This window comes from Paramormyrops kingsleyae, chromosome 24 (assembly GCF_048594095.1).
Source record: "Paramormyrops kingsleyae isolate MSU_618 chromosome 24, PKINGS_0.4, whole genome shotgun sequence".
In the NCBI taxonomy this organism is placed as follows: Eukaryota; Metazoa; Chordata; class Actinopteri; order Osteoglossiformes; family Mormyridae; genus Paramormyrops; species Paramormyrops kingsleyae.
In genome coordinates, this window is record NC_132820.1 from 428,559 (window position 1) to 450,452 (window position 21,894).

Consider the following 21,894-nt stretch of genomic DNA (forward strand, 5'->3'; position numbering starts at 1 on the left):
CTTAATCAGCCTTGGAAATAATTGCCCAGCCTACAGAAATGGTTGCAGATGTTTGTTGGGCTCTCGATATGCTTTACGTATCTATGTGTTTTTCTCAATCCTCCCCCACTCCCACTCCCTCCACCCCACCCCCCCCCCCCCCGTTGGAATATTCAAAAATAAACTAAGAATTAAGCCGCTATTACAGCGATTTGCCGGTTTAAACGGCCCCGTTTATGGGTGCGATTAGGCAGCGGCTTCCTGCGCAGCTGACGCAAGAGAACGCACGGAAGATGTGGGAGAGGATAAACGGGCGGGGGGGTCACCGTTGAGGCTCATTCGGAGGCTCTCCGGGGAGGTGGCCTGCTTCAGCGCCTGCTCCACCTGCTCCCGGCGCTTGGACTCAAACTCTAGCGCCTCCTGCAGTTTCCTCTTCGCCTTCTTCTCCTTCTTCAGGCGCTTCTGGATGGTGGCTGTTTGGGGGGGGGGGATCGTGGGTTAAAAGCAGAAGAACCTCCAATCCATGAGGGGAGCAACGCATCAGCGGTAGCTAACGGATTCCCAGCATCCCGTGCAGTGGTGCTGCGCTATCGTCACGGCGACCGGGCCACGCCCCCGAACAGCTGGCAGTTCTTGGGGCGAGCCTGAGCTCACGCTTCTGTGGCAGAAGGTGCCAGGAATGCCCCTGCGCGTATCCATAGCGTCTGTAATTACATACAAGCGCTTCATCCGCCAAATTACAACTTTCCTCCCTCTTTATTAAAAATAAATCTGAATAACATGCAGTGCAATAACAGGCATGGCTAATAAATTATTAAAGTAGCTGTATGTATTGGGGGTGGGGGGGCTGGACACCGACATGGCTAATTGCCTTAATTTCTTGGCTCAGGATGAAGAAGGCGGCTTTTGTAAGGAGCCCTGCATCTCCACGCCACAACGCCTTGCAAAAGGAGTCCCGCATCTCCGCGCCATGATGCCGCCTCAAGGAGCCCCGCATCTCCGCGCCGTGATGCCGCGCCAAGGAGCCCCGCATCTCCGCGCCGTGATGCCGCGCCAAGGAGCCCCGCATCTCCACGCCATGATGCCGCGCCAAGGAACCCCGCATCTCCGCGCCATGATGCCGCGTCAAGGAGCCCCGCATCTCCGCGCCGTGATGCAGCGTCAAGGAGCCCCGCATCTCCGTGCCGTGATGCCGCGTCAAGGAGCCCCGCATCTCCGCGCCATGATGCCGCGTCAAGGAGCCCCGCATCTCCGCGCCATGATGCTACGTCAAGGAGCCCCGCATCTCCGCGCCGTGATGCTGCGCCAAGGAGCCCCACATCTCTGCGCTGCGATGCCGCACCAAAGGAGCCTTGCATCTCTGCACCGCCAAGCCCCGCTTCTCTGAGCCACGACGCCACGCCAGGGAACCCTGCATATCCTAACCACTGGTTTGTCTGGTCAGTGTTTACAACCCCACAGAGCCACCACTGAGGAAGACAAACAGAAAGGAAGGTCATCACTATGTGTCCAATATTCTGTTACTGCCTCCTACTGGCCAGTCCGCACTGGGGCAGGTAGCCCAGGCTCATGTGCATTGTCAAGTAGAACCTGAATGTAAAGTCCAAATCCCAAGAGGATGGGCGAGTGTCTGGCCTCTGTGGGACTGTGTTTAGCTTTACTGACCAAGATGTTTAAGAAGCATGGCTAAAGCTTCACATTAACTGCACCTTCATAAAGCATTCAGAAGCAGCATTTACAGAATGTATACCTTAACATCCTAACATACCTTTAAAATGCATTAATAACAAACATTATATGAAAATAACAAATATTATAATTGTATAATCATATAAGCTGTTAAGGTGTGTTAGGATGTCAAGGCATAGTTACACACTGCTTATGAATGCTCTATGAATGCTCTATGAAGGTGCAGTTAATGTAAAGTGTTACCAGAGAATGTTTTGCATGGTACTGTTCCTGACTTTTCCTGTATTCTCTTTTTTAAATTCCTGTTTCTGTCGCATTTTTGTTTTTGGTGTTAAACCTACATCTTTACACATTATATGCAAGTGTAGCTTGAATGTGAGGCTCAGGGAACAGGCTGGTTAAACTATTTTTAATTTAACTAGTTAATGTTCTAGCATTTTTTAGTTCCACTGTTTTTTCAGTATAGTATTTAGGTGCAGGCAGCCAAATCAGTTAGTGCCTCAGCACTTATTGCTGTTATTAGACCGGATAACGAGGGCAGTACCGGCTCAGTCAGCAGCCGGGCCAGCTTCCTGACTGTAATGAAAAACTAACAATTCCAGCCTCATTTGGCCTTGTTCACCTCCACATCTAGCCTGGTATGGCCTTGTTCACCTCCACATCTAGCCTGGTTTGGCCCTGTTCACCTCCACATCTAGCCTGGTTTGGCCCTGTTCACCTCCACATCTAGCCTGGTTTGGCCTTGTTCACCTCTACATCTAGCCTGGTTTGGCCTTGTTCACCTCCACATCTAGCCTGGTTTGGCCTTGTTCACCTCCACATCTAGCTTGGTTTGGCCCTGTTCAGCTCTATTCTCCCTGGCACTACAGAGGCAAAGTAATATCCTGCTGGAATCCAAACCCCAAAGGAGGATTGGAGAACACTTTCTAGGAGAATCGGAAAACAAAGATCCCGAAAGCCGGCAGGGCTGTTTATGGAGGCAGGCGAGGGGCACTCATGGGAAGGGTTATGTACAAATGTGCAGCAGTGGACAGGACCTCCTGACTGCAGGGAGAGAGACGGGGGATTGGTCTGTGTGGTCAGGTGATCTGTCCAAAGACAGCAGAGCACACACACGCACACGTGCACACACACACATACACAAGTTGGTCTTCCTATATAAATGGGAACCATCCAATGATTTCAATGGAAAAAACCCTAATCCCAATCACGATACCCTTAACCTCTACCCATCCCTAACCTTAACCATAAGTAACCAACCCAAATACAAGACTTTTGGCATTTTTACTTTTTTGATTGCATTCACAGATTTTTATAAAACTGAGTTTCCTACAAGCAATAATGGTCCCCACAACATCAAAATAACAGGTGGAACATTTGGTCCCCACAATGTAATATAACCATAACCCATGCACACTCACACACACGCACAGACACACAGGTCTCCTCACCCCGGCTGTGCAGCTCTGAGCTGAGCTGCCTCTCCAGGTTCTCCCTCATCTCCCGTTCTCTGTACAGCTCCATCTTTAGCTCCTTCTTCTCCTGCTGCACCTGCTTCTCCTGCACGCGGGCATTGTCCACCGCCACCTTCAGTAGGCCCTGGTGCCCCGACCCCCAACAACAGCACAGACGCGGGTTATTTCAGTGCCACGCCCAGGCTGTCCCAGTGCCCACAGTCTGAGGTCACTGACGCCAGCAGGGACGGTGGCTGCGTGCGACCACTAGGCACCGGACCGCCGTGCCGTTAACTCACAGTGATTATAAAATCTCCAGTGCATGTCTGTGCCATCTGTCATGTCTGCGGCTGTCTATAGTTACTTCTGTAAATCAGTGATTTTACGGCAGGTGAAGGTATGAGACTGTAACTTTTCTGTGGTAGGTGACTATAAGAGTGGGCTGTTTGTCTGCCTGTCTGTCAGCCAGTCTCTGTCTGTCAGTCAGTAAGTCAGTCTGTCTGTCTGTCAGCCAGTCTCTGTCTGTCAGTCAGTAAGTCAGTCTCTGTCTGTCAGTCAGTAAGTCAGTCTGTCTGTCTGTCAGCCAGTCTCTGTCTGTCAGTAAGTCAGAAAGTCAGTCTGTCTGTCAGTAAGTCAGTCTGTCTGTCAGTAAGTCAGTCTGTCTGTCAGTCAGTAAGTCAGAAAGTCAGTCTGTCTGTCAGTAAGTCAGTCTGTCTGTCTGTCTGTCTGACTGTCTGCCTGCCTGCCTGTGTCTGTCTGTTCACTTCTGGTTGCAGAAAACTGGAGCTACTCCAGATGTGCACTGGAGGCCTGACTGCCTGAGCCATGGCCAGAGCACCTAACAGCAAATATAATATAGAATAAACCGGCAGCAGACTGGTGCTGGAGTGGTGAAGCTGAGCTTCTACCTGGATGTTAGTTAGAAGTGTTTCCACGGAGGACAGGCCGTCGGCGAAGAGGAAGGGGGCGGGGAAGCCCGGGGGCAGGGCCTGGCCCCCCAGGGGCAGTTTGTCAAATCCAGGCTTCATCATCGGCAGGGACAGCTGGACCTCGTCTGCACATAACAGAAAGAAGCACGTGGTTCAGGCAGCTCTCCAGAGATGCCAACCCACCCCCCCCTCACGGAGTTAGCGTCCCTCCCCCGAGCTTCTGCAGCGGAATCTGCTGCATCGATGGAAACCGAACAGGTACCCAGGTGGGAAGGAGGAAAAAGGCACCCGGGTACGGACACCTGGAAAAGTGGATCGGCTGGGTCCGGCATCACGGGGAAAATAAGGGCGGCGCTTTCTGGGCCCGCAGAATGATAGCTGGCCTGTCGGTGACCCACGGACAGCAGTTCATCTTTGCAGAGCGGGACTCCACGGAGCAGAGCAGACCAGTCAGCCACCGGAGGAGGAAAGAGCTTCATATTTTACCCTCCCACGCACCCCCAGCCCAAGCCCCCCACCCTCAGAGCAGAGACAGGCCGCAGTCCAGAGGAAAATAGATAGAAGAGAAAGAGCAGCAGCGGCCATGATTCATCGGGATAATCTGCCCTGCAAAGTGACACTAGCCATCCCAGCTTCCCGGGGCAAGACAAATAGGACAGGCAGGGTGGGAATTGTGATGACAGTGTATCACAGGTCACATCGATTTCCTGCTGCACCCGCGGGCCGGCCAGATAACCCCGCACTCCATTCTGCCCATTGTTCATATTCCACCTGTCCCACAAGCAATAAATTTTCCCCCCGTACTGGAAAGGGCATTAAAGTGAAGGGGGGGAGCAAGAAAAAGAAGAGTCCCCCCCCAGCCCACCCCCCTCAATGCCTGACAGTCCGTGATTAAGTTTTCCGCACCGACCGAAAAGTGGTTCGCAGGATCAAGGTCGTGGAGATATAGGGGGGAGGAAGAATGGGAGGGGAGCGGCGAGGAGGAGGCGCAGGGAGGCGACGGGGATGCGGGACGGGGGCGCAGGCCGGGTGCGATGGATTTACATGGGTAAATAAGGAGGGGGGGGCAGAGGAGTGCGGCAAGCAGCTTGAATTAGCATGAGCGCGTTTATCGGCAGCGACACGCCAGCTGTTTATCTGAGCAGCGCCAAGGAGCCCAGGCTGCGGCCTGCTCTGCCGCCCCCCCCCACCCCCACCCCACCCCCGTGCCGGCACTCGCTGGATGACTGATTAACACTTCACCTGCACATCCGCCCTGTGCCCACAAAAGGACAGTGGTGAGAGGGGTGGGGGGGCCGTGCGCCTTAAAAGCCACCCCCCCCCCACAAGCCTGCGACTACCCTCTCTTCACCTAATTGCCGCTCCCTTTTAAACGACAGATTTATCTTGCTGCTGCTGGTGATAGTGCACAGTTCAATTCATTTTCTCTCTCTCTACCGAAGAGTCGGGTTGGGGGTGGAGAAAAAAATGGCCTGTGACATTTACAAAGTGCCCTGGTTCTGTCTTGGTCGGGGTAATGTGCGCGAGTAATGATACGCGGCGTGAGGAGCCTATGCGGTGTTTACCGATTTGGCCGCGGCGAAGATATGCGTGACCGAGGCACGCCGTGACGGCTAACAACGGCCGCTCTGACACGCTCGGTGCGGCTAAATATTTAAAAAAGCTGGGGCAGGACTCTCTCCAGCCGGCCACTTTAAACGGGGTGTTATAAATCAAGGAGCAGATTAAGAGTTTCACACTGAAAGAGCTTCTCTCAAGACTCTTTATCTCACTAGCGCTGAAGCGCTAACTATGTGTTGCATTAGCATTTTAAAAGCAAAACAATATCTGCTTCCCCTCTAAAAGACCTCAAAAGTGCCGTCTAGTAGCTGTTGTTTAATAAGCATAACGGATTTGAGGCGCCGGTTGTCTCCAATTTCAGACTGGAGACGTAAAATAAAGTGTTTAAGATGTTTTAATACGAAACTAAAAAAAACAAGACCTATTTTTTCTAATCTGCCAAAAACACACAATTAAATAACTTTGTATAGTTTCCAATTGTATAGAATGGATACATTTCTGCCTTAAAGTCTTCTTGTGATATACTTACGTCGTACACTGTCTAATGTTCATTATCTATGTCTTATATGTTCATGTATCAATGTTTTAGTATCACTGGGCATCATACCTAGAAATTAATAAACAGAAGATGCAAGAGACGATGAAATAATAGAAATACAGTGGTACCTCGGTTCTCGAACTCACTAGAACTCAAATTTCTTGAAAGTCGAACAAACCAGTTTGACCTACAGCTCGATCTGAATATCAGAAGTCGAACCGTGAACCTAATATAAATTGTACACGCCAGGAAATGAGTCATACTACAATGCAATTCTTACTTGAATGCCTTCATCACAGACTGGACGATTAACCAAATAAAGCAGCACAACATTACAGTAACTAACAATAAATAAACCACTAACTTACGTGTACTATTAGAGCATTTATGTCATTTATTTAAACTTTATTTTACCAGGTAAATTAACTGAAAACCAGTTCTCACTGCTTTACGTGATATTTGGGAGAAATAGCATATTACGCATCGGAACTGCCTGGGATACAAACGTCATGCGTGTAACTAAACTCTTCAGCCAATAAGGGCAAAGGTGTGTCGTCACGGAGGCGGTTCCAGTTTGTGCAGCCTGGTGAGAGGTCGCAATGCATCTAACCGTAATGCATTGTGTCAGGATCAGAATGCGTTGCTTTAAGCCAGCGCTGTAAGCAAGTCGAACGCACCCAATGACCGGACTGGGGAAACAAACTGAAACGCGGACTAATGCTGCATTCCATTTAGAAAATCGGATCCCGAGGCAAATGGAATGCAGCATTAATACAGAGGACTAATGACAACAACCAGAAACAGCTGATCACATGGGGATTCCACACGGGGTTAACGAGGGGGCGTGGCACACAGAAGGAGCGGACGATCGGGGCAGGACAGGTGTAATGTTGGGATAAGATCTTTATCGTTTTGGAAGCCATTAAGAAAAGAATGCTCTTCTTGTTTTATCCTGTTCATTTTGTGTTTAAATGCTAAAAAAAAAAAAAAACATATTCAGGTGTAATTTTGGGGGGCCGGGAACCAATTAATTGGTTTTCCATTATTTCTTATGGGAAAAATTCGATCAGAACTCGAACTTTTTAGGATTCAATCCGGAGTCCGGATCAAATCCTAATAAGTTCGAGAACCAAGGTACCACTGTACAATCAAAAGAATGGTGTCACCAAGACTGCATTGTGCTCTGCTGAATGTGTCCTCAAAACAGGGTGATATTTTGTAGAAACTGGAAGAAATTTAAGGGGTTAAATAAGCTTCAAGTGACTAAGTGGCCACATGGCCTTAGAGTGCCCCCACCCCCCCACCCCCACTGCCACCACCCAGAGCACAAACAAACCAAAGAGATAAATAAATAAACAAACAAATGAAGGTGAAGTGCTGTTTCCTTTTAACCAAGAGCACAGGCCGATCAATTATTCAATCATCAGGCCTTTTATATTCTCCTAAAAATAAAGACAATGTAACATGTTTGGAAAAATCAGGTTGCAACAAAAGGAAAAAGCCATTTTAGATGGCTATTGAATCCATCAACTTGACGAGTAGAGCTCGCAACAAAAATAAAAGTAAAGAAGAAAGGAAGAAAAACAAGGAGATTGGGATATAAAGAGAATGTGAGTACAGGAAGGACAGGACTGGGATATAAAAAGAATGTGAGTACAGGAAGGACAGGACTGGGATATAAAGAGAATGTGAGTACAGGAAGGACAGGACTGGGATATAAAGAGAATGTGAGTACAGGAAGGACAGGACTGGCATATAAGGAGCAGGTGATTACAGGAAGGACAGGACTGGGATATAAGGAGAATGTGAGTACAGGAAGGACAGGACTGGGATATAAGGAGCAGGTAATTACAGGAAGGACAGGACTGGGATATAAAGAGAATGTGAGTACAGGAAGGACAGGACTGGGATATAAAGAGAATGTGAGTACAGGAAGGACAGGACTGGGATATAAAGAGAATGTGAGTACAGGAAGGACAGGACTGGGATATAAAGAGAATGTGAGTACAGGAAGGACAGGACTGGGATATATGGAGAATGTGAGTACAGGAAGGACAGGACTGGGATATAAGGAGCAGGTGATTACAGGAAGGACAGGACTGGGATATATGGAAAATGTGAGTACAGGAAGGACAGGACTGGGATATATGGAAAATGTGAGTACAGGAAGGACAGGACTGGGATATAAAGCAGGTGATTACAGGAAGGACAGGACTGAGATATAAGGAGCAGGTGATTACAGGAAGGACAGGACTGGGATATAAGGAGAATGTGAGTACAGGAAGGACAGGACTGGGATATAAGGAGCAGGTAATTACAGGAAGGACAGGACTGGGATATAAAGAGAATGTGAGTACAGGAAGGACAGGACTGGGATATAAAGAGAATGTGAGTACAGGAAGGACAGGACTGGGATATAAGGAGCAGGTGATTACAGGAAGGACAGGACTGGGATATAAAGAGAATGTGAGTACAGGAAGGACAGGACTGGGATATAAAGAGAATGTGAGTACAGGAAGGACAGGACTGGGATATAAAGAGAATGTGAGTACAGGAAGGACAGGACTGGGATATAAAGAGAATGTGATTACAGGAAGGACAGGACTGGGATATAAAGAGAATGTGAGTACAGGAAGGACAGGACTGGGATATAAAGAGAATGTGAGTACAGGAAGGACAGGACTGGGATATAAGGAGCAGGTGATTACAGGAAGGACAGGACTGGGATATAAAGAGAATGTGAGTACAGGAAGGACAGGACTGGGATATAAGGAGCAGGTGATTACAGGAAGGACAGGACTGGGATATAAAGAGAATGTGAGTACAGGAAGGACAGGACTGGGATATAAGGAGCAGGTGATTACAGGAAGGACAGGACTGGGATATAAAGAGAATGTGAGTACAGGAAGGACAGGACTGGGATATATGGAAAATGTGAGTACAGGAAGGACAGGACTGGGATATAAGGAGAATGTGAGTACAGGAAGGACAGGACTGGGATATAAGGAGCAGGTGATTACAGGAAGGACAGGACTGGGATATAAAGAGAATGTGAGTACAGGAAGGACAGGACTGGGATATATGGAAAATGTGAGTACAGGAAGGACAGGACTGGGATATAAGGAGCAGGTGATTACAGGAAGGACAGGACTGGTATATAAGGAGAATGTGAGTACAGGAAGGACAGGACTGGGATATAAGGAGAATGTGAGTACAGGAAGGACAGGACTGGGATATAAAGCAGGTGATTACAGGAAGGACAGGACTGGGATATAAGGAGCAGGTGATTACAGGAAAGACAGGACTGGGATATAAGGAGCAGGTGATTACAGGAAGGACAGGACTGGGATATATGGAGAATGTGAGTACAGGAAGGACAGGACTGGGATATAAGGAGCAGGTGATTACAGGAAGGACAGGACTGGGATATATGGAGAATGTGAGTACAGGAAGGACAGGACTGGGATATAAGGAGCAGGTGATTACAGGAAGGATAGGACTGGGATATAAGGAGCAGGTGATTACAGGAAGGACAGGACTGGGATATAAAGAGAATGTGAGTACAGGAAGGACAGGACTGGGATATAAAGAGAATGTGTACAGGATGGATAGTGTTGGGATACATTCTGACTACTAAATTATGTCCTTACATGTTTGACATTGTCCAGAATTCTCCACAGCCCTCAAGACAGAGACTCACAAGGGACACACAGATAGGTATAGTGATGCTCCTTCCCCCACAGACAAACACATGCACACACACATGCACACAACCATACAATGCATCACACTTGCAGCTCTCTGCTCCAAAACAAACATCCTTGTGGATGTTTCCCCTGAGCTCAGGCGGACCCACCTCAGTCCCTCTCCTCTCGGTCCCATGCTTTTGGGACAGTCAGTACAGCCTCGGCATGGAGACCCGTTCACAGACACCCCAGTCCTTCAAGGTGGGAGCCACGGGCTCAGTGAGAGACCCGTCTCTGCAGCAGGAGCGCGCCCCATCCTCAGCATTCTGCCGGCATGTGGCATTTTCTTTTGAAAGCCCCCCCCCCTCCCCCCCCCACAGGACCTGGCTTTAACTGGAGGTGGATCTTCGTGAGCCCATATGGATGAACAGATGCTGAAGTAAAAAGGCGGCAGGAAAACAGTGTCTAGCGAGCATCTCCGGCAGTAACGGCGCTATTTACTCCAGCAGACTTTATAGCAGCTTTTCCCTGATGGTCCGCCCCCCCCCCACTCTCGCCTGTTATATTTTTTTTGCATGTGTTGAAGGGATGTCTCTTGAATATTCAAAGGCATCTAATTAGGGCGTGATTTAGTGCCTCCGTAGTGCCGCAGAGTCTCCACACACACCGCTAGGTAAGAAACTCCAATGAAAGCATGTGCCACACAGCCTCCACTTACTGTCGGGGTGAAAATAATCCCAATTATGACCGTAATAAACAGCCACAGCTACATATTCCTGATGATTAAGGCTTCAGGAGCATCCATGTATGTAACGATGTAACCCGGTACCATGATGCAGACCCAGCTCGGCTAGGATTCAGGTACCATGTACATAATGATGTAACCCGGTACCAGGATGCAGACCCAGCTTGGCTAGGATTCAGGTACCATGTACGTAACCATACAACCCTGTACCATGATGCAGACCCAGCTCGGCTAGGATTCAGGTATCATGTACGTAACCATACAACCCGGTACCATGATGCAGACCCAGCTCGGCTAGGATTCAGGTACCATGTACATAATGATGTAACCCGGTACCAGGATGCAGACCCAGCTTGGCTAGGATTCAGGTACCATGTACGTAACCATGTAACCCGGTACCATGATGCAGACCCAGCTCGGCTAGGATACGAACATCTATGGCACTCGAGCCCCCGCCCCCCTCCTCAAACACGCCACTTCCCGAGCCGCAGTCCCTCCAAGCTGCCACTGGGTGGCCCTCTCGTGGCAGCCATGCCAGCCTCCATTGAACTGATCGCCAGCAATCAGAATCTCCCCCGGCAGCACTTACACGTGTCACTAACCCAGAATGAGTCACCTGCAGCCCCAAAGACAGATCCGCAGCCCGGCCGCCATCACCGGCAGCACAGCAAAACTTGAGAGGGAGGTGTTTAAGGGAGGGGGGGGATGTATCGTTTCCCTGCCAACTATTTATTCCCAATAAGACAGCAAGTTTTGACACCAGGCACCGGGGGAGCCATGAAGCCCTGGGAAGAGAGTTTCTGCCGGGTATTTATAGTATTCGCACAAAAAAAAGGCAAAGCTAAAGAGGCGGAGGATGCGAGCTCCAGGGGGGGGGGGGGGCAGTGACAGACACCTGCTCCTGATCGCTAACCCTCCCTGGCACTGTTTCGCAGGCCACTCATCACGATCACCCGTACGCAGCTGGACGCGCGCCCAATCGCTTTGGCTGCTTGGCTGTGTGTCCCGGCCAGATTCGGCCCCGGCCGCGCTGGACTATACGGGAGGCCACCGCCCCCGTCCCCCGTCCCCCGCCCACCCTGACACCCACAGACATGCCGCCACTCCTGCCTTAAGACCAATCGACTCTAAAGAAACGCAAGTGCTTGACAACACAAGCGGCTTCAGAGAGATAAACAGCAACCCGAAAGCAAGGGTTTAGACCCATCCAAGGTCCAATCCAGCAGACGGCAACGGATGAGTCTCTCCATCCAGAATCTGCCATTTCCAATTATACTAACTGGTATTCTGGGGATTTTCAGAAACAGTGACTAATTGCTGAGCATTTTGGTGAATTTAAATTAAAATCGAAAAGGGAGCTAACTTGCGTTAACGGAGGTGGATCTGGGCAGCGAGAGCGTCTCCCACCCCTGGCGATCCACTTGGCCAGGTTCTTGCTTAGCTTGGCAGTCTCACTTGAGGATCATGCCCCCCCTCCTCCGCTTGCAGAGCCAGGCTGTTCCGGCTCACTTCCCTAGGCCGACTTTCCAGCACTCTGACGCTTCTCTTATGTGTAAATAGAGGCCGGCCAGTTCTACCTGCAGCCCAGAAGAAGGCACCGGTTTGTGCACTAGCTGAGCAGCAGTTTAGGTTCTACCTGCATCCCTGAATGGTAGCACCGGTTTGCTGTGTAGCTGAGCAGCAGTTTAGGTTCTACCTGCATCCCTGAATGGTAGCACCGGTTTGCTGTGTCGCTGAGCAGCAGTTTAGGTTCTACCTGCATCCTTGAATGGTAGCACCGGTTTGCTTTGTCGCTGAGCAGCAGTTTAGGTTCTACCTGCATCCCTGAATGGTAGCACCGGTTTGCTGTGTAGCTGAGCAGCAGTTTAGGTTCTACCTGCATCCCTGAATGGTAGCACCGGTTTGCTGTGTCGCTGAGCAGCAGTTTAGGTTCTACCTGCATCCCTGAATGGTAGCACCGGTTTGCTGTGTCGCTGAGCAGCAGTTTAGGTTCTACCTGCATCCCTGAATGGTAGCACCGGTTTGCTGTGTCGCTGAGCAGCAGTTTAGGTTCTACCTGCATCCCTGAATGGTAGCACCGGTTTGCTGTGTAGCTGAGCACTATTTTAGCTTCTACAGTTTGCGGCCATAGAGGAGGCGCCGGTTTGCAGCGTAGCTGAGCAGCAGCTTGACTCTGTGGCTCAGCCTCATTACCAAGTTGTCAGAGACCCCTGACCATCTGAGCCACACCATATCCACCACATCTCCTGTCTCGTACAGCCACGTCTCCTCGCTGAGACAAATTTCCCCCCAAATACCCCTGATAGATGATCGGCGGTTTAATTTTGGGCTGAAGGCTCATTTCCTGAGAGGGATTTCAAAGGTGGCTCTGGTGGTGCAGGCCCAGCCCGGCTTAAGATACAGGTATAACTCTATGGCGAAGGAGGTGCCCCAGGGCAGCCCACACCTCAATAAAGAGCCCTGCGCGGGGCTCTTGCTGCCCCAGGCTAACCTATTAATCTGCCCCCATTGCATCTCGAACATCAGGCAAGCTTTAAATAAGCCCTGGCTGGGCGGGCCGGATTCGGGGCAGCCTGGACGTACATTAAAACCAGGTTCCGGACTCAGAGCCCTCTTAATGAGCTGGAGCGTGCCGGCAAGGAGCCGCAAACTATTCTAATTATTTTCAGAAGATGAAAGCTTGACAATAAAAACTAAAACAAAAAAGATGGGGGGTGCATTTATTATATTTTAACTGCCATACGTGGGACTCCTTAAATATTAAACCCCTGTAGCATTAATGAAGGGGGATTTAGAGGAATTTAAAGAGCCAGCTTGTCTTGACTGTGGGGGGGAGTGGCTTCAGGTAGGACACAGCTGAGAGAGGGATAGAGAGAACGAGGGACAGAGAGAGAGAGAGGAGGGAGACAAAGGCAGAGACACAGGGCCCTACAGAGACACGAGGCCCTGAAGAGACACAAGGCCCTACAGAGACATGAGGCCCCGCAGAGACATGAAGCCCTGCAGAGAAATGAGGCCCCGCAGAGAAATGAGGCCCTACAGAGACATGAGGCCCCACGGAGACACAGGGCCCCACTAAGACAAAAGGCCCTGCAGAGATATGAGGTCCTGCAGAGACACAGGGCCCCACAGACACAGGGGGCCCTGCAGAAGCATGGCAGAGACACAAGGTTCTGCAGAGACATGGGGCCCTACAGAGATATGGGGCCCTATAGAGATATGGGGCGCCACAGAGACACGGGGCGGGGCAGAGACACAGGGCCCCACAGAGACACAGGGCCCGGCAGAGACATGGGGTCACACAGAGACATGGGCCCCAGAGAGACAAGGGGCCTCACAGACACAGGGGGGCCCGCAGAAGCAGGGCAAGGACTCGAGGTTCTGCAGAGACATGGGGCCCTACAGAGATATGGGGCTCCACAGAAACACCGGGCCCTGCAGAGACACAGGGCGACACAGATGCATAGGGAGGGGCAAAGATCCCTCTTAAGATTTCTCTCCAAAAATAGTTGCCGCTTCACAAATGAATAGGAGACAGGCGTCCACGTAAACAGACAGCTAGCGGAGGCAAGGCGAGTCTCAGCTCCAGGACCCTTCGGCCGTCCTGCTGACTGCCTGTTTCTGACCCATAACCATCGAGTCTGTCAGACGGGCCCCTGACCCTAACCCTCTCTCTCTCTCAAGGCCAAGCTGAGGAGGCCGTCTCCTTCACTCTGGCGATTAATATTCAGAGGCAGGAGATCAAAGTTTAACAGGAATTAAAGGACAGGAGTGAACGCTGGCGGACTTGCTGTGCCCCAGCCCTGTTGCAGATAAGGAGCAGCGGCAGACGTCTATATAAATTAATAATTAATGAAGTAAATAAATAAATGAATAAATAATAAGGAAGAGAAGCAACAAAGCGTGTTTTTTAATTAGACTCAATTCCAGCATGTCGCCTTGCCTGCTTGACACCCCAACCTCCGACACTGATGAATATTCGCAGATGAAATGAACTTTAATGAGTTTTTTTTACCCCAATTAGCCTCCGAATGGCGATATGTGGAATATTAAGTAATTCTTTACTAGGTCAAAACTTTCCCCATTTAACCCGGGCTGGGGGCCGGCGCAGCGGGGGCCGGGGGGGGGGGCATGTTTACACACTAAGAGGCGCGTCCTTCTTCAGGGGCTCTGCCTCTGCTGCCCCTAGGGTTTGGTACCCTGTCCTTATAGAACCTCTAACTTACTGTACTTGTAGCACCCCTAGCTGACTGTCCTTATAACACCCCTAGCTGACTGTCCTTATAACACCCCTAGCTGACTATCCTTATAGCACCCCTAGCTGACTGTCCTTATAACACCCCTAGCTGACTGTCCTTATAACACCCCTAGCTGACTGTCCTTATAACACCCCTAGCTGACTGTCCTTATAGCACCCCTAGCTGACTGTCCTTATAACACCTCTAGCTGACTGTCCTTAAAGCACCCCTAGCTGACTGTCCTTATAACACCCCTAGCTGACTGTCCTTATAACACCCCTAGCTGACTGTCCTTATAACACCCCTAGCTGACTGTCCTTATAGCACCCCTAGCTGACTGTCCTTATAGCACCCCTAGCTGACTGTCCTTATAGCACCTCTAGCTGACTGTCCTTAAAGCACCCCTAGCTGACTGTCCTTATAACACCCCTAGCTGACTGTCCTTATAACACCCCTAGCTGACTGTCCTTATAGCACCCCTAGCTGACTGTCCTTATAGCACCCCTAGCTGACTGTCCTTATAACACCTCTAGCTGACTGTCCTTATAACACCCCTAGCTGACTGTCCTTATAACACCCCTAGCTGACTGTCCTTATAACACCCCTAGCTGACTGTCCTTATAGCACCCCTAGCTGACTGTCCTTATAACACCCCTAGCTGACTGTCCTTATAGCACCCCTAGCTGACTGTCCTTATAGCACCCCTAGCTGACTGTCCTTATAGCACCCCTAGCTGACTGTCCTTATAGCACCCCTAGCTGTCTGTCGTTATAGCACCCCTAGCTGACTGTCCTTATAGCACCCCTAGCTGACTGTCCTTATAGCACCCCTAGCTGACTGTCCTTATAGCACCCCTAGCTGTCTGTCGTTATAGCACTCCTAGCTGACTGTCCTTATAACACCCCTAGCTGACTGTCCTTATAACACCCCTAGCTGACTGTCCTTATAGCACCCCTAGCTGACTGTCCTTATAGCACCCCTAGCTGACTGTCCTTATAGCACCCCTAGCTGACTGTCCTTATAGCACCCCTAGCTGTCTGTCGTTATAGCACTCCTAGCTGACTGTCCTTATAGCACCCCTAGCTGTCTGTCCTTATAGCACCCCTAGCTGACTGTCCTTATAGCACCCCTAGCTGACTGTCCTTATAGCACCCCTAGCTGACTGTCCTTATAGCACCCCTAGCTGTCTGTCGTTATAGCACTCCTAGCTGACTGTCCTTATAACACCCCTAGCTGACTGTCCTTATAACACCCCTAGCTGTCTGTCGTTATAACACCCCTAGCTGACTGTCCTTATAGCACCCCTAGCTGACTGTCCTTATAGCACCCCTAGCTGACTGTCCTTATAGCACCCCTAGCTGACTGTCCTTATAGCACCCCTAGCTGACTGTCCTTATAGCACCCCTAGCTGACTGTCCTTATAGCACCCCTAGCTGACTGTCCTTATAACACCCCTAGCTGTCTGTCGTTATAACACCCCTAGCTGACTGTCCTTATAGCACCCCTAGCTGACTGTCCTTATAACACCCCTAGCTGACTGTCCTTATAGCACCCCTAGCTGACTGTCCTTATAACATCCCTAGTTGACTGTCCTTATAGCACCCCTAGCTGACTGTCCTTATAGCACCCCTAGCTGACTGTCCTTATAGCACCCCTAGCTGACTGTCGTTATAACACCCCTAGCTGACTGTCCTTATAGCACCCCTAGCTGACTGTCCTTATAACACCCCTAGCTGACTGTCCTTATAGCACCCCTAGCTGACTGTCCTTATAGCATCCCTAGCTGACTGTTCTTATAGCACCCCTAGCTGACTGTCCTTATAGCACCCCTAGCTGACTGTTCTTATAACACCCCTAGCTGACTGTCCTTATAACACCCCTAGCTGACTGTCCTTATAACACCCCTAGCTGACTGTCCTTATAACACCCCTAGCTGACTGTCGTTATAACACCCCTAACTGACTGTCCTTAAAGCACCCCTAGCTGACTGTCCTTATAGCACCTCTAACTGACTGTCCTTATAACACCCCTAACTGACTGTCCTTATAGCACCTCTAACTGACTGTCCTTATAGCACCTCTAACTGACTGTCCTTATAGCACCCCTAACTGACTGTCCTTATAGCACCTCTAACTGACTGTCCTTATAGCACCTCTAACTGACTGTCCTTATAGCACCCCTAACTGACTGTCCTTATAACACCCCTAACTGACTGTCCTTATAGCACCTCTAACTGACTGTCCTTATAGCACCTCTAACTGACTGTCCTTATAGCACCTCTAACTGACTGTCCTTATAGCACCCCTAGCTGACTGTCCTTATAACACCCCTAGCTGACTGTCCTTATAGCACCCCTAGCTGACTGTCCTTATAACACCCCTAGCTGACTGTCCTTATAACACCCCTAGCTGACTGTCGTTATAACACCTCTAACTGACTGTCGTTATAACACCCCTAACTGACTGTCGTTATAACACCCCTAGCTGACTGTCGTTATAACACCTCTAGCTGACTGTCCTTATAACACCTCTAGCTGACTGTCCGTATAACACCCCTAACTGACTGTCGTTATAACACCTCTAACTGACTGTCGTTATAACACCTCTAACTGACTGTCCTTATAACACCTCTAACTGACTGTCCGTATAACACCCCTAACTGACTGTCGTTATAACACCTCTGACTGTCGTTATAACACCCCTAGCTGACTGTTGTTATAACACCTCTAACTGACTGTCGTTATAACACCCCTAGCTGACTGTTGTTTTAACACCTCTAGCTGACTGTCGTTATAACACCTCTAACTGACTGTCGTTATAACACCCCTAGCTGACTGTTGTTATAACACCTCTAGCTGACTGTCGTTATAACACCCTTTGCTGAATCCGGCCTTGCTAAGCGGATCTTGACTAATAGATGGGATGTTCAGTGTTTCTCAAAAATTTAATTTAAATGTGAATCTGTGATCCTGAGACTGGAGAGAAACTTAACAGCAGATTTGAGTTTCTCTGTCGTTTCAGAGCCAAGTTCCCCACACGCCGGGGAATGGGGGGGTGGGCGTGGTCCCCCAGCGCCACGTGCAGTGGAGCGTGGGCCGGCTGGCACCTCCCCTGTACCCGTCAGCTCGTGCATCCTTTGCCAGGACGCCACGCGGGGCTCGCTCGTGGCCGCGGGCCAGGAGCGGGGAACCGGGTGTGGGACCCATCCTGGCTTGGGTTTACGGCACCAGCGCACCTGCCTGTTCGCCAACGCCCCCCTCCCCAACCTTGCGGAGGCTGTGAGGCCCAATCCATCACCCACGGCTGCCTTCCAAACCAAGAGTGACTTTCAATCACTAATGACCTTGTCCTAAATTTCCAGTGCCTCTAATCACTTTTGTCTTCCCTCTGCAGTCTGGTCCTTCTCCGCGGCATGTTTCTGATGCGGCAGAGGGGGCGTTAAGCAAAATATAACAGGCCAATCCCCCACTCCCATCTTACAAGGCCCCGTCGGAAAAGCCAGGGAGGCGCTTGTGGAGAACAGTGACTTCATTAAACTATCACACACCCATCCAAAGGAGCCTTCACAGCCCCCTGGATCTGACCCACAAACAAGCCACCCTTGATTTGGGGAAAAGGGGAAGCATGGTCCTTTAAAATCCAGCCTGATATCGCGCGTGCGGCCACACGCCGGATCTCTGTGCACTAAGAATACACCCTCGGCACGGCAAAGCGGGGAGCAGCTCTCAGCTGTGAAGGCCAGCCAAGCGCTTGCAGTTAGAGTGCGGATTCCTGGCTTGGAATGAGAAGAGAAAAAACAGGCCCCCGGTTCTTTCGGAAATGGCTCTCCGCGTTTGTTTTGACTGATTTACCAACTCGCTTATCTCAAAGGGCCGAGTGGGGCTGAGCCTTTCTATCAGAAATCATTACAGGCCATTTCAAATCATTTCCGCGCGGCTAATTTCATAATGGCACAAGGAAACATTGATTGTAACCAGATGCCTCATATCTGCTCTGTGGAAACGGGCCACGGCAATTAGGGTGGGAAACTGCGTGGTTTGACTCTGAATTTCAGCGAGTCCCTCCCCCCCGGTCCCCATATTCGTTACGTCCCCCCTCAGGCTGAACGTGTTATTCGCCATCCGCTCATACGACAGCCCCAGGCCGTTCACCCCCATCACATGACTGTGGAATGGAAGACAGCGTGCACCCTGACCAAACAGGAAGTCACCCCGCAGCGATGTGCACTGATGCCTCTGTTTCCTTAGACGGCCTGTTTGCATACCGTGCTTCCTGCAGGTCAGGCCTGTTTGCATACCGTGCTTCCTGCATGTCAGGCCTGTTTGCATACCACGCTTCCTGCAGGTCAGGCCGCCTCCTATAACAGGCGCCATTTACATTACTCACCCTGTGCTACTGCCTCTGTTTATCTGCTCAAATCTGCAGGTGTTTTGTGCTGGCTGACACATGGCATCACAGACCACAAACCGCACATGGCATCACAGACCACAAACCGCACATGGCATCACAGACCACAAACTGCACATGGCATCACAGACCACAAACCGCAAACCTCGGGACATGACCGGCTAGCAAGAAGTGTCCCCCGTGGCTCGATGACTCTCGGGAGGGGGGAGGGATTTGTGTCTCGTAATCGAGTCCCTCTGGGGTCTGTGGGACTGGGATACGGTGCAGAGACAGAGCAATGGAGAAAAACAGGATACAGGATGCAAAGATGGTGTGTCTTCACAGGGGGGATCGCAGAGAGCATCGCACCCAATCCTGGGGTGCTGCGTTACAGTGTTTGATGGACAGAGAGAGGGAGAGAGATGGGGACAGGGGGAGAGGGAGAGACAGAGAATAAGGAAGAGAGAGAGAGAGTGAGAATGAGAGAGAGAGGGAGAGATAGGGTGAGTGAGAGAGAGACGGAGAGTGAGAGAGGGAGAGAGAGAGATGAAGAGTGAGAGTGAGAGTTATAGAGGGAGGGGTCCCAAATGGTTCACATATGAGTGAGCCTGAAATCATCCGGAGCGAGCAGATTAGAGGACTGGGGGTCCGCAGCAGCCCCACCATGCCCAGGCCAGGTCGCCCCCAGTGAGATGAGCACATCGCGCCCACTTACTGACCAGTAGCCTGTGATTTATGGACTCGGGAGAGTCGGGCATGCTCGCTGGACTCCCTGACTAACAGGGGCCCTAGCCGGCGGCCGGCCATCCATCACTGTGTAGCAGGGTGTCAGGCTGGCTTCCTCACTGTCCCCGCATTCCCAGACCGGCTCGGCCCCGAACACACCAGCGACGCTGCGACCCGAAGGCTGTGCCTTCTATCTGCCAAGCAGCCCAGCACGTCTCTCTGGCATGTCGATCATTTTCCATGCTTTTACAAAATCATGCAGCTTCCTCTCAACGTTAGCGGGGCGGGGTCACTAGGGCTGGATCAGGTTCAGCCCCAGACCTGCAGAGGGCGCTCTAGAACCCTCCCAAGCCAGTCCTCCTTGCCGCCCGCCGCCCCCGCAATCTGCTAGCCTAATTGTCTTTTGCAGTGACCGCGTGCCGAAACTGGGTCGCCGGAACAATCTGCCGGTCTTGCCGTGACCGTTTGGCAGGGGGGGTATTCGCATGTACAAGCTCGCTCACCCCCCCGTAAGGCAGCAATGGGGCTGCGTGAGTGACCGTATGTCTGTGTGCTCACACAAAGAATTGAGAGAGGGAGGGGCCAGTTGAATAGCCACCCCCACTCCATCCTGCTTGCTGGAGCCCCTCTGTCAGTGACCTACATCCACAGCCGCCGTCACTGTCCAGCTTCCTCCCCTTAACCGGAACAACAGAAACAGGGTGGGGAAGGGGGGGCAGCCAGAGTCCCGCCACAGATCGTCTCCCCCCTCGCATTAATAAAACACGGCTGCAGGCCAGGTGCACACAGGAATGCACATAAAAGCACCTCTGGGTGTTGTGGGCGTGCCGGGACCTTGCAGAGCCTGCACTGAGCCCCCCACCACAGAAAGGAGAAGCACTCAGTCCATGAACGCAGGCTGGGCCCAACCGCCTGTGAGTACGACAGGTGGGGGGGGGGAGCCGGGGAGACCTCGGGGGGGGGGGGGGATCGTCGCAGAAGAGGACCGCTCTGCAGCTGAGACTCATAAATAAGCACTTCATAGATGTTCAATTTAGTCACTAATTAAGTCATTAATTAAGATGGACCGTCCGTGACGCTGACGGAGAGTCGATGAGGAGGCGGCCTAATGAGACGAATTAGGGGTGTAAATTTCCATAATGAGCCATTTTGAATTTTTGTGGGGAAACATCCTATCGATTAGGCTCAGTAGCTCCCCCTGAATGCAGCGTCACCTGGGTGCTGGTGGAATCGGGTGCCAGTGAATGTTGCTCAGTGCACAGCAGAAAACCAGCGGAACAGAGGCGTGTGCAGAAAATGCATCATCGTTTGTCAGCAGGCTGCTTCCACCTCTCCTCTCGGTTCTCCTCCTAGCTCTCCTCCCGCCTCTGCTCCTACCTCTCCTCCCGGTTCTCCTCCTAGTTCTCCTCCTTCCTCTTGTCCCGCCTCTCCCCCTGGTTTTCCTCCCAGCCCTCCTCCCATGTCTCCTCCTGGCTTTCCTCGTGGTTTGCCTCCCGCCTCTCCTCCTAGCTCTCCTCCCGGTTATCCTCCCATCTCTCCTCCCGGTTCTCCTCCTAGCTCCCCTCCCACCTCTCCCCCTGGTTTTCCTCCCAGCCCTCCTCCCATCTCTCCTCCTGGCTTTCCTCATGGTTTGCCTCCCACCTCTCCTCCTAGCTCTCCTCCCGGTTATCCTCCCATCTCTCCTCCCGGTTCTCCTCCTAGCTCCCCTCCCACCTCTCGTCCTGCCTCTGCCCCTGATTTTCCTCCCAGCCCTCCTCCCATCTCTCCTCCTGGCTTTCCTCATGGTTTGCCTCCCGCCTCTCCTCCTAGCTCTCCTCCCGGTTTTCATCCTGCCTCTCCTCCCACCTCTCCTCCCACTTCTCCCCTTGGCCCCTGCAGGAGGAGGAGTTATCTGCCCCCACATCCTCCAACAGAGCCACTCTACAGCCTAATTCCCCCCGACAGTGATGGATGTCTGTGGGATAC

The 21,894-nt window shown here is 51.2% G+C and overlaps 1 protein-coding gene across 2 annotated transcripts in view; it reads right to left on the minus strand.

Annotated features, from left to right (window-relative positions):
* The window catches only part of dacha (dachshund a), a 130,360-nt gene that overhangs the window by 7,992 nt on the left and 100,474 nt on the right, over positions 1-21,894 (minus strand). For both annotated transcript variants that reach the window (XM_023841733.2, XM_023841732.2), the window contains 3 exons: positions 4,031-4,176; positions 3,120-3,267; positions 306-452 (listed from right to left, as the gene is read on the minus strand). In XM_023841733.2, the coding sequence (XP_023697501.1) occupies positions 306-452; positions 3,120-3,267; positions 4,031-4,176 (441 nt within the window). The remainder of the gene's footprint in view (positions 1-305; positions 453-3,119; positions 3,268-4,030; positions 4,177-21,894) is intronic.